This window comes from Plectropomus leopardus, chromosome 11, assembly GCF_008729295.1.
Source record: "Plectropomus leopardus isolate mb chromosome 11, YSFRI_Pleo_2.0, whole genome shotgun sequence".
NCBI classification, from domain to species: Eukaryota; Metazoa; Chordata; class Actinopteri; order Perciformes; family Serranidae; genus Plectropomus; species Plectropomus leopardus.
Window position 1 is genome coordinate 30,660,805 of NC_056473.1, and position 13,990 is coordinate 30,674,794.

At 38.5% G+C, this 13,990-nt stretch overlaps 1 protein-coding gene across 1 annotated transcript in view; it reads right to left on the bottom strand.

The window, feature by feature from the left end:
- Positions 1-13,990, bottom strand: part of necab2 (N-terminal EF-hand calcium binding protein 2) — a 141,264-nt gene that overhangs the window by 32,552 nt on the left and 94,722 nt on the right. The window contains exon 9 of the mRNA XM_042496124.1: positions 10,369-10,425. Coding sequence (XP_042352058.1) covers positions 10,369-10,425 — 57 coding nt within the window. The remainder of the gene's footprint in view (positions 1-10,368; positions 10,426-13,990) is intronic.

Here is a 13,990-nt window from a genome sequence, read left to right on the forward strand (position 1 = left end):
CAATGCTAGTCCAGTGAAACTTCCACTGATGGCCCAAGGGCCATATCGAGCCCCTGATAGGATGCCAGGTGGCCCTCCGACTATTTTCTAATTCACAATAGAAATAAAGTTATTCACACTGGGAATTATTTTTGTACTATAAGTATACATAAAGTGCACAAAACAGCATTAAAATAGAGTTTGTTTATCAAAAAAAGTGCCAGTGGAGGAACCCACGCACCCACTGACAGAGGTCCTTGCTAAGCCCCTAATGTCCTTAATCCATGTCCAAAAATCTGATAAATATGCAGAAACGCCAAAAACATTTCAAAATCAGAGAAACGCCCTAAAATCCGAGGAATGTCCTAAAATCCTAAAAATTACAAAAAAACCCAAAAAACTTAAAAATCTGAGAAATGTGCAGAAAACCTCAAATCTTCAAAAAATCCTAGAAACATCTCAAAATCAGACAAATGTCCTAAAATCCTAGAAATGTCCTAAAATCTGAGGAATGTCCAAAAATACTAAAAAGTCATTAAATCTGAGAAATATCCTAAAATCTGAGAAATGTCCTAAAATCCTAGAAACATGTATGGGGCTGCTGCAACTGGCCCTTGGCCTCCTATCATTTTCTAAAAGTGGCCCCCAAGCAAAGCACATTGAGTATTCCTGGACTAGTCATATTAAATCTTGCAGGGCTGGAAAATACCTGCTATACCCACGACTCTTTCTGTGATTGCTTTATAGTGTGGCTTTAATCATTTCCTAAATAAATAAAAATGCCCCAGTGAGAATAGCTTGTATTATTGAAGTTAAGAGTTTTGTGAATTGGAGAGAAGAAAAGACTTATTTGGAGCTAATTTTAACCATAAAAGCAAACTGGACCGTCATTTGCTTTTTGGGAGACGTAGCGGTGGTTGTTTTTAGAGACACAGTCAGAATAGGAGGATGCGAGGGATTCTCTCCACACAGACATGTTCACCAGCGATGTGTTCTTGTTCAAAGCAGCTTAAATCAACTGCTCCACTGGAGTGCATCTGCAGGCTTCAGGAAGCCATATGTAAGACTGCTAAGACCTTTCAACGCATCATAGAACTGCAATTAAGATTAGTGTAAAACCCAAACAGACAAAATTACAAATATAGATATTTTTTGACTAAAAGGTTTTTTTTAAAAAAAAAACAACTAGAAAATATAACGCAACAATAGTGACAATGTGGGAGGAAACTTTTGAGATGCTGTTATGCTTTTAAATTTTTTTATTGTTGGACAGAGCAAGGCTATGTTTTTCGAGTCTTCGTGCTATAAGCTAAGCTATTCAGCTGCTGGCAGTAAATTTATATTATGTGTAGCTTACAGTGATATCTGCTCAGTACCTAATGATAAAAAAACGTTAATTGTTCTTTACAACATTTATTGCACCTCTGTCTGTCCTGGGGGAGGATCCCTCCTCAGTCGCTCTTCCTGAGGTTTCTAACAATTTTTTTTTCTCCTATTGAATTTTTTGTTTTTTTTGCGGGGAGTCCAATGTTTAATATGATGTTAATGAACAATAATAATTTGCCACCACAATTCAGAGCCTAATTTTCCAACTCTGCCTTTTCAAAAAAATGACATAACTAAAGAACATGTAAATGATCATTCCTATATTACAATTTTACATTACAGAATGAACCCTCAGCTGAATTATGTGTACAGCTGGAACAACAAAGCAACATTATGTGCAGCTCACATGTATTAGCGGTAATGTGGGACCTATTTTACACTTGGGTCTCCATCTCGTCTGAGTCAGCACCGGTGCTGTTTGAGAATTATGGATAATTCAAAGAGCAGACCCGTCTGAGCGAGAGCTGCTGTAGAGTGCACGACTCGTTCATACGGTAATATCCATATTTATAACCTCTTGATTTATTTTTAATAAGGATCCTGAATGTCCATCTGTGAACTTCGCCTTCTCCTCTCAGCCCCGACTGTCTGTTCCACTTATCTACTACTTATCGGAGCATACATTTTATATTTAAACCCTATGCGGGAGCTCTTACTCATTAATCACGCAGTAGTAATTTGATTTATTTTCTTTGCTCATCCCGTTTCTTTCAGCTCTAATTTTCTCAGTATTCTCTCTTTTGTGTCTCAGCTGACTTATTTTTAAATGCCGTCTTGTCGCCTCTTCTTTGTTTTCACACACATTCTTTTCATTAATCTGTTATAGTTTTTTAATTGGTCTGTTCTGCTAATGGTTTTGGAAAGAAGTCAGTTTTGTCTGTCTGGTTGTTGGCAAGCTATGGTAATGTTTGTAATGTAAAGTGTTACAGAAAATTAGGCTGAAATGTGACATTCTCCCTGAGGATTAGTTTCACAGCTAGAGAGCGGTGCAGGAATGAGTGCTGAAACATGGATATGAGTTAGCATTTTAGCACTGCTGCTTCCCTCGTTTTGAAGTCAGTTTGGTTTGTGGTTAGAAGCCTGAAACAAGGTCTGTGGTTAACATTTTTAAGCTTTTAGGAGTCTTTAAAAAAGGCAGTTTCTGACAAGTTGCTAAATGAGACTACAGAACATCACAATACCGACTTGTTGTGGTGGCAGTAAGTGAGTTCCCATTACAGATTTTTTTCAAATCGCCTAAAATACCAACTCATGTGACCATTAAAATGATTTATTTTTTCAAAATGGGTGGTTTTTTTTAAATTGATTTGTTTCCATAAGGCGTATTTTGTATTTGCAATTTGAATTTGCGCAATTTTAGGGTTAATAGAAACTGTGCGCCCTTACACATGAGGAAAAGTAGCCTAACTTGTTAATTTTAAAAGTACAGCTTTTAGTTTTGCTGCTTAAATATTTGCTGCAGTTACATTACTGAGCGCATGGAAACGATAACAATTATTGCAAGCAGCCTGTTTAACTATTTAAGTAGATAATTAAAGAAAACATTCATACATCAATATAATACATACTTTTAAAAGGCAGCATAGCCTACAGGTAGAGGGGGAGTGAAATGTCCACGGGGGTGTGGTTCTCTAAATCGGAGCAAATAATTAATTCAGGTGTGTGGCGTACACTTTAAAAAGACACTATTTGTTTTCACCTAAAAAAAAGTTCAGTGTTCAGACTACCTTAAATTTTTAAGTTGACTAAATTTAAAAAGACAACTTAAATCAGTACAAAAAACCTAAAATGTTAAGGCAGCAGGGAAACCTTTTTAAGTTAAAAACAAAAAGTTTCTTTTTACAGTGTATGCACAGATTTAGATATTGTCAGAGCCGATCCGCACATTACTAATTATCATACCGGTGCATATAGTGTATAAAACAGTGTATAGCCATATATATTTTATTGTGCGAAGCACTAAAAATGTTTGAATGAAAAGTAGGTTAATATTTAAAGAGATATATATACATTTTTAACTATATACTGAACACACAGAAACAAACACTTATTTCTATCTACCTTAACAATTATATATTCTCTCTCACTCTATCAGCTGTGTGTTATGCCTCTTTAAAATGTCAAGGCCAAAAAGACTTAGGATACACTTGCATATCCTCACTTACAGCTCCCCTGGTAAGCCTCCTCGCTCCTTAATGTGCATTTTGGGAATTGGGACGTCCTTCAAGATGGAGCTCTGAGGTCTATTTCCATGTCACAAGCCGGAGGAACGAGGAGGCACGAAATCGGGAAATGGGAAAGGCCTACAGTCTTGGTGGATAATACTGTATGCGCTAGTGGGCAAATCTACAATATCCAGGTCAGCTGTTCAGCATCACTGTATTCAAGAGATATTTTCTTGGAAGATCAAACCCTGGAGACGAATGATAATTTGGAAGCTTTGCAAGAGGGAGAATACTTGAGCGTTGGCGTAGGTTTGTGCTCTGTGCTGAGTGCTTTTCTTGTTAATTATGTGTTTTGTTTAAATAAACATGGCTGTGCAACGATGCTGTACACAATAATGAAAAAGAGGAGCAAAAAATGAAAAATTTGTGTTGTTGGGATGAAGACAGAAACACCTCAGGCGCAATTAAAAACATCCTTAAAAAACAGAAACATGCTCGTGTCCTTTTGGCCTTTTCTTTTTCTCGTTCCCTCTCCTCATTTCTTCTATCTCAAACGTATTACTCTGTAATCTGCCCCTTTATCCCACTCACCCCCATATACATCTTCTTTTTATTTTTTCTGTATTCCATCGGCGTCTTTTATTGCCTCTGTCCCCGTTTCTGATGTGCCTTCAGAGGATCAAAAGACTGACAAGATACAGTGGATGTGATTAATTTACCTCCTTCACATGACAGAAATCATTGTCGGCCACCTACTCAATGCTCACGAGTGTCCACTACAAATAAAATGCTCATGCAAATTCAGCTCCACAACTGCATTTTCTCTGTCTCTTATACAGTATATGATGTTATTATGATCCCCTGTGTGGTGATATGGCTCACCGAGGCGTCTTTGTGCGGAGAGGGGGGATGATTGCTTTGACAGAAAGGAGAGGAGGTGACGGGTAATCAGGTTTGAGTCTTTCCTCTGGTGAAGAATGGAGGGTCGAGGGGGATGGATTGAGCCGTGGGAGGAAGGGTGAAATTATGTAAAGGTGAAGAGGAGCATGACCTTGTTAAAAGTAATCTGTGTTTAGAAGCAGGAGAGAGGGAGGTTACCGAGGAACACAAGGTTTCAGGGGTGATGATGATACACCGGGCTGAGTGGTGAGAGGGCGAGATGAAGACACAAGACAAGAAGGTGAAAGGTGGATGGTAGAAGAATTAAAGGAAAGTTTCATTCAGTGTTAGTTTTGTGAGTTTAGGAACAAAAAAAATCTGATTTCTTAACCTTTTCCACATAGATTCAGAAACATAGGCCTCATTTCTACTGCATAACAAACACCTGCTAACACCTGGCTTTTTACACCCAGGTCAAATGACTGCAGTAGACATCGCCTCTGGCTCCAATCGGCATTGATGGAAACAGAGCACCTGGGTGAACATGCTAATTTCAGCTCTTTAACTGGCAAGATGCAATGATGAGCCAGGACTAATTATCATCCATCTCCTCCTAAGCGGTGCCAGAAAATCGATGCAAGTTTGTCAAAGAGAGACTGAACAGGTAAGAGAGAGATAAAGAAAAGTAACCACAAAAACCTTTTGCAAACCTCTGTCCATGCTGCTTTCTACTGTTTACCTTCTCTCCGGCCCGTCTTTGACATCAGACACACACAAATAGAGCACCAGAATGGATAACTCAAAGAGCAGGCAGCCAGCTGCTTCTTTCTAAGAAGCCAAGAACACTATCAGGAGACAACCTGTCACTTAAAGTATCCCGCCCTCAATGAAGCGTAACTTTAAGCAATAATAAAATGTAAACAGGTGAGTTATATAAAAAACCCTTGTTAATGGGAAAATTAGCTACAGAGAACAAAACTGATCCTTTTTCCTTTTTCCTTTGATTTGCACCAGGCTGTAAACATGTTTATTTTTCTGTAAAGTTGGAGGTACACAGGGATTGACTAGCTCTTGGAGCCAGCCTCAAGTGGCCATTCAAGGAACTGCGATTTTTGGCATTCTGGCTTCATTTTTCAGCCCTGGAGGTTGCAGCTTGAAGCAAGGATTTGAAAGTTATCTCGTATGTGCAGTCCAGAACACTCCATGACCTGATGGTGGAGTAGCTTCCTGCATTAGTTCACTGCAGAGTAGGCAATCCTATCAGTAAATTCCTGTGTGTAATTAGCTATTGCTCCGTGTAAAGTTGATATTTTCATGTCACCACTGCATGTGCTATAATACTGACCTAAATCTTTTTTTTTAATGGGAATCAAAAATTAAAAGAGGTGAGTAAGTGTACCGAGGTTTAAGTGAAAAATGGAGTTGAGGATCAGCTTTAAAAGAATTAAAAGAGCTTCCTCCAAAGTGCATCTAAGACAGTAAAGTGAATCCCACTGTATGGCTACGCCACACTTTGAACGGTCACTATGTACTGCAGGGCTGTTATGAATGCAGATCAAATGCTAAACTCAGGATGTATCTTACAGCTACCGATGAGTCACACATGATCTCGAAACCTGAGTGTTTTTGTAAACAGTTAATAGGTTTTCATATGCTGTTCATATAGCCTGTTTGTACACCTGAAATTGAGATGAAGCTCCTGCTACATTAGCATGGGAACTGAATCCAGTGTTATCCCTGTCAGTGTGAATGCACAACTATGTTTACCTCAAAGACAAAATTTTCCCTGCAGGTTGCTTTAACTTGGTTTTTGTACTGTAGATCAACAAGCAACCAAACAGACCCAGGAAATGAAGGTAATTGCTGAACTAGGCAAAAAAGCCTTTAATGTGCTCCTGCAATACACCGAAGGACCTGAAATTATTAGGGCTGGTCACTATAGAGAGTGAATTTTAAAGGGTTAAGTAAATAGTATCCTTGGTCAATATGATTGCATTTAAAGACATACGCAGAATTTAAAACAAACAAACCAAAAACCCTGAGACTCACTTGCTGTGTACCCCAGTGACATTATTTTTTTCAGTTTTGCCTCAAAGTGTTTTTTTTTTTTTCTTTTCTTTCAGACTGTGCCCGCAATAACTAAGCTTTCCTGCTTTCAAATAAATGATTTTTACTGGTTCCTCAAATACATTTTCCTGTTTCTTACTTTTGTACTTTTGGTGGCAAATTTTTCATACATTAATCAATTATAACTATAAAATGGACAGATGCTTTGTTGCCTATTCATCTTTATTAGTTCACAGTTTTCAGCTATAGATTGAGAAAAATATAATTCAGTTCACTCCGCAGCCCAAACGCCACTGTGGGCAGCCTCCGGCAACTTTTAAGGTGGAATGTTTTCTTGCATGTTACTCAATTCACCAGTTCACAATATTAATGTATCGACACCTTAAATATCAATATGAGTCTCCCTTGGATGGCATTTATTTCAGCAAAGAGTGGATCTTCATGCGTTTAAAAAATATATGTGAATTGTGACCAAATTGTGAGAATGCATAAATTCTAATCTGTGTCGGAGTGTTGCTCTGGTGCTGTTGCCTAAGAAGGACTCAATGCACAAACATGCTATTTTTGAATATCACATCAAGAGAGACTCTCGCTCCAGCCTATTCTTTCCTGTTCTAAAAAAGTCAGCGTGCAACCCCGTTCTGTGGACGAAAAACGAGGCGCAGATGTTCCTCTGCATCACCAGTGAAGAGGAAACACAGCGAGAGCTGGATGGAGCAGCAAGTGACAGAAAGCCTGCCTCGATTTAAGTGGAGCAGTGAAAACACTTAACAGCTCAAAGAACATGTCCATATAGGTTTTAAAGTTACTGTACCAAATGTTTTTCAAGGAAACATGGCTTAATAAGCGTTGTTTGTCAGGAGCTCTACGAGTGTTTCTTTGAGATGCAAATCACAGCTCAAAACTTCTCCCTCTCAGTGCATACGAGCAGTCTCTTAGAATAACCTCTCTGCATCTGTGCCCATGACAACTGGACAGTTTAGTCAGGGCTCTCACTGCTTGCCGGCAGCTAATGGGGAGGCATAAATGGCCCGACTGCTGTGGAAAAAAGTGCAATAGGTGATTATTATAGTAGTCTCCTGCAGGCAGAAGATTTGTTTCAAACGCTTTCAGGCACAGATGCATTTTAATGATTGAGTTATCTTTCAGCCACACGATCAGCAGCATGGTTCCAGCCTGGCAATGTTGGTTGGTTAGTCTACTATTTTGGTTCAGACTCAAGTTTCGCCACATCTATTGGATCCATTGCTATTAAATTTTTGACTTCCGTGACAACCTGACCTCCTCTAATGTCATCACAAGTGGTTTGGTTCAGACAGGTTCCTCTAACTGGTTTCCCACGCATTCATTTATTTCTGGGCAGCTCACCAAGATTAAAACATCTGCCACCACAACACAAGAAGATTTTTTATTTTATGGAGTTTGATTGTTCATAAGGAGCATTGTTTAAATATAGATATTTTTCAGTTTCACATTAAATCTCCGGGAGCACAGAGCATACTCTGGGCACAGATGGAGCAGCAGAACTTCAGATGAATTGAAAGTGATATTTAACCTTTTAATCTGCTGGGTCTAAAAGTTTGTATTCATTCACTGCAGCTGCTCCTCTCATCCATCGATATGATCTGATCAGCTGTGACTGGATTGCCAGATCAATTAACCACCCTGCAAGTGACAAACTGCTGCCAAGGGGGAGAAAAAAAAGAACTCATGGAGAGATCCACAAAAAAACAACAAAAAAACACTGCCCTAGGATGAACTGTAATAACTTTTCATTTAACACCATCATCAGATCAAACTTTCTGTCTAGTACTTTGATAGCAAATATAAATATTGTTTAGCAAATTACCTTCAAGCTATTTCAAATTAGCAAGTCTTAGCATGCTAACATGCAAAACTAAGATGGTGCAACAGCTTCACAGAGCCGCTAGCATGGCTGCAAACTGATAATTTTGATACTTTTGGCAATAAATGCTATCTCAGGATACACGATATTGGATTTTTTGCCATTACCCGAATTACTAATATGCCAATATAAAAACAACGCATTTGGCCAATGACCAAATTTTAGCGGTCATCATTCTCTTTTGTAGTGGATTGACATTATAGTCTTATTGGGATGGCCCACCAGCAGACGGAGACATAAAATACAATGCTCTTAAATGTAATTATTATTTATCCATTGCACAAAATAAGAAAAATACTTAAACTTAGGGTTGTTATTTTGTGTATGTGCACTTTGTCTACTAAAAAAACAAACAAACAAACAACCAAAAAACAGTAGGTGATATCAGCACAAATTAGCATGTTGGCCAATTCCAATATTTCATGTTAAAGCCAACATCTGCTGATACCAGTGGTGTACCAGTGTTATACAACATCCCTAATACGATCATTTCTTTTATTTCCAATAGAGGCATCATTTTACAGTTTTTTTGTTTTTTTTTATTTGCTGCGTGTCATGTTCTTTTTTATTTTGTCCCATATTGTGAAGCATATCTGTTTTGATAACTGTGCCATAAACTGAATTATTGATGAGTTTTCTGACGTTGAGATCACAGGTACATGTGTTGAATTAGTAATATGTGTGCTATACATAGCCACAGCCGAGAGCAATGGCTGCTTTTAATAATTGCTGCTATGGCATTGTTGAAGTACCTTGCTGATGTGGCTCAATCGGCAAAGCTGAACTTCCTGCTGTTCTCTCTGTTGACAGGTCTGATGATTGGTGAGATGCAAACGGATAATTAAGTGTGGGTTTTGATTCATTTTTGGCTAAAAGTGGGCGTGGAGATGACGCTTGTACATATGTGCCCATTTCCACAATGATTGAAAATACAAAATCATGCATACATACCATTCTGATGGAAAGGTCACATGCATATTTCTGCCTTTGTGCTATGTAGTGAATCTAAACAGTCTTTTTTTGTAGTGATAGTTTATGTGAAAAGAAATGGATATATTTTTCCATTTCTCTCTTGTTCTGATGTAAACATACTGTAACTTTATACTGGCGCCAGCACTTGGTCAGCCTGTTTCATAAGCAAGAATCGATGTAGTGAACTGCAGCATCTAAACCACTCTCCAACATATATGACCGACACCTTGCAGTTCTTGTTAGTGCACTTTCTTTACCCATCTCATGTATCTTCTATGCATTACAGAGCGTTTCCAGTAAAGTGCATGTGAATACAATAAATCTGTATTTCTCGAGGACACAGATTGCTTATAGCTTTTTGCAGGCATTCAGACCTGCAAGATAGCTTTTGGCTCTATTTATTGCACTTTTATCTTTACTTCCAAGTGCTGTATTTGACAGCGACCTCGGGTGAAATCTTATTGGAGAGTAGTGTCAAATAGTAAAGCTTCTGTAACTGAAATTTTTCTGATTTATGATTCAGTTCAAATACAACCCGAAAAGAAACAAACCCACATGGTGCTCCTGGATTTTTGTATTGAATCATTGATCATAATCACAGAGAGTATCATACATGCTGAATATGTTTCCAGGCCAGCTGATATGTTCTTTTCTCTGCGGGTGTTAGATATTGTAAGATAGTGTGTGATTCTTCCTGAGAATACTCAGCGTCTATAAATTATTCAGGTCTAGACAACAAAACAAAACAAGCACCTTTCCTGGGAAATAATTCAAAAGACCAGCACCCATAGGACAGGCACTGAGACCTGGTTTATTTTTGGATGCCGCTGGTCATGCAGGAGTGCTGTCCCATGTTAATTACATCAGAAAGTCATGTTACAGCCTTGTAACACTCAGCCTGAGGTGCTGCTGCAGTGGATGTTGGCCTTTGTTAGGCAGCAGTAAGTGATGCTGCACCTGGGGCTGTGTGTTGCAGTGTAATGTACAATGGTTATTCATTTAGTGTCTACTTACTGCGCTGGTAGTGCCATCTGTGTCTGTTAGCCTCTGGTGCAGATCAAACCAGACTGTCTGCAAAGGAGAAGCACAACAACAACAAAAGCGCCAACATGTCAATCAACGAGACCAACTACAGCAACTACTACAGCCACAGATTGAAGCAGACATGAGTCACTTACAACGAGAGGTGCTAGTGGACACGCTGAGAGCAGACATGAAAGCAGAAATGCCTTTTAAAGATGAAAATAAAGTTCAGCAGGGAATATGGGTGGAGGGTTCAGGGAGGAGGCGGATGCATGCCAATAAGATAAGCCCGAAATGAAACAGAATGACTCATATCAGCATAAAAGAGATAAACATACAACACTGAAATGCCAAATCTAATTGAAAATTATGATGCATGAGCTAAAGATTGTTTTTTTGTTTTGTTTTGTTGCAAAATACAGGGTTCCCTCACAGTTTCATGGAATTAAATTTCAAAACTTTTCCATGACTTTTCTTTTTGTGATCAATTTTTATTACGTTTAAATGTAAGTATATAAATATATATCTCATGCTTTGTGTTTACATTTAAATGATTAGTAAATAAAGAAATAAGCATTTTTAATAATCATTTAACTGCTTAATATTCAATGACTTTTCAAGGACACAATATTTTTTACTTGGCTTACTTGAACAAAGGGTCAAAATAATGAAAAGCATTTGTTACATATCGATTAATATTAGAATTATGTCAGAAAATACATTTGCTATTATTTTACATTACATTACACACAACAAAATTCCATGACTTTCCAAAACTTTTAATGATTTTCGCTAATTCAATGACTTTGCACACACAGCTTGTATGATTATGCGGTTTGTTTGAATTTGCATTTCACTTAAGAAATAAGTGTTGTTTTGGTGATAATTCTCACTATACACCGTATGCTTGTTGCATTGGCACCTATGCCTAAATATATACAGTATATTAAAAAAAATGGTTAGAATAATATGGTGGAGAAAAGGTCATGAATTTTTCTCCTAGTCACTCTGGGAGGCTATAGGAAAAAATATTTATGGCTTCGGGGAGGGTCAAGATTTAAAAAAAAAAAAAAAAAAAAATCACATTTATAAGCCACTTATAAATGAGTATAGTCCCTTAGCTGGACATGCTAATGTTTGCAGCTCACGTAATCCGTTTCTACCATTGTGGCCCTTGTGTTTTTGGTTTTAGAAAGGCTTAAAAAAAGACACCACCCTTCAAGCACCTGAGATAATGAGTTTTTCTCTGATTACATCCCTATGCTGCTTCGGGATTTTAATGAAAGGTCAATTATTCACATTCAAGACTTCAGTGAAAGGGCACAATAAATAGTTCAGATAGGCCCCCACTCTTGAGACAAGACGTACTTAAAGCCAGGTGGGCTAATATTACAGTGTGTTTATGTGTGTGAGGATGATGAGACATTGATTTCTAGTGTTCTCTCCTGCTCTCAATGCCTGTGAGTCAGAGTTATATAAACCTGTTCTAATAAATCACAGGAAGCGCTGCAGGTTTCTGTCACCAAGGTGACTGATGAGTATCACTATTGCTACTGTGAATGAATAGTGTCTGCTTCGCTTGCAGGCCAACTGAGATTTCTACCCAACGCAGCAGGGAGAGTGAAGGCAGTGGGATCTGACACAGTGGGCAGGGGACACACACTCACACAAATACACACACTTGTACTGTAAAAGCCACCAGAAACATACTGAGCTGTAAGATTAATCATTTAAGCCTAATGTGACACAGCCTGGCGCAGCTGGACTGAAATGGAAGGTGCTGTGTGTTGTTGGTTGTTCAGCATATAAAAGACTCAGAGGTTAAGACTCTCAGTCTGCTCTCTTTTTTAGTGCAGAACCTAAACCCTTTATTATATGTCAAACACAGTTTCAATTTTCCAAGGAAGACATGTTGTTTTGTGAAAAAAAAGACATAACATGAATAATGGCTGCATCCCTTTAAACCTGAATTAATGGACTTTTTAACATCTTTTGCTTATTTACACATCCAGCACTCTAATTTTTAACTCTATTCACTGATCAATGAGAACAATATCTAGCTTTTAAGCTGCAAAAAGATCTACCACTAGCTAGTTGCTACCGTGTTCTGCTGTTTGGTGCTATGGAAGTAGTGTACAGTTGGTTTTCAAGCTTTTTCACTGACAATTCCAATCCAAGGCCTTTAAGATTAGTATCTGTCCATACTGAGTGTGATCCGGCACAAATGTTTACTAAAATTATGATTAAACATAAAGCCTGCAACATCAGACCCAATCACATATGTGAATAAGTTGAGAACCATTCATTTCATTTTGTTTTCCGACAGGAGAAATTGACGGACACAGACCAAAATGCCTCCGGATGCCTCTAGATATACTTACAAAAAAACATAATTTACAACCAGTCAACAAAATGTGTGATGTAGTGCTGGGCTGGGGCGGTGCCTGGTCCATTTTCAAGCAGAAAAAAATGGAAGCCTGGTAAAACACTTTCTCAAATTACAAATAAACTGCACACCACAATAGGAAACAGGCAATGCAGTGACAGAATCTTGTGTTCTATTTGATGCTTAGTTTGACAGTTTGATCTGAGTTTTGTGGGCCAGGCATGTTGCGCTGGACGGAGCAGAGACCGGTGCTGCTGCTCTGTCAATCATTGTATCAAACCTGCCGTATATTAGATAAGCGGTTGTAATGCCTGCCCAGGATCTGGCCGGGCGGAAATCTGTTTGAATGGAAGGAGGACCAGATGCATCTGCCAGAGCAAATGAAACACAAGCTTCATGCAGATTCCTGTGGTTCCCGGGCTCCAAAAATGTGTCTGAAACACTAAAATAACACATGCAGCCTTTTTAATTCTGCGAAGCTCCTTTTTTACAAGGTACTATTTGATCCACTTCATTTCATGATTCAAAACCATAATGCTGTACGCTTTCATATTAATATATGGCCGCTTAAACAGTCCACTCTTGGTTGCTCATTAGTGTTAAAGAGTGATGCTCTTTTACTTTATAAACATTTGTCAGTGCAGACACAGAAACCGGCAACTGCCAAGTTTAATGTTGGCCTGCCAAGTAACTCATGAAATCTGCATTTATTAGCAACAGCTTTTTAAGACCTATACTGCTGCTGACAATGTTTGTTTCGGTAACTTGTTAACTCATCAGTCAGTGCCGGCTTAAAAGAAGCTGCTTTCTGAATGTTTCATACACTGCTATTTGTTATTAAACTGCTATAAAAAAAAACCAAATCCTATAAAATAAAAAAAGCTTCGAGATCTGCCATTTCAGGACAGTAAAGGTAAAGTTATCAAGGCCAGGATGATATTTTGTTACTGCAAAAGGAGAACAAAGCTGCATCACTTTGCCTGACAGTGTTCAGCCCCGGGATCACCTATACGAGATGTGCTACTACAATCAAAAGCTATCATCCTGAGACTGATTCTTCCAGGTGAGAAACACATTTTCTTGTCTGTGGCACCCGGACGGCAATAAATAATCATATTTTGTAACCAAAAGAACAAACAAACTCCCAGGGGAGTGTTGAGGAAGACAGCGGGGGAATGTGAAAGTGAGACCGAGCAACAGAGGCAACATGAATTTGCCACTTTTTTT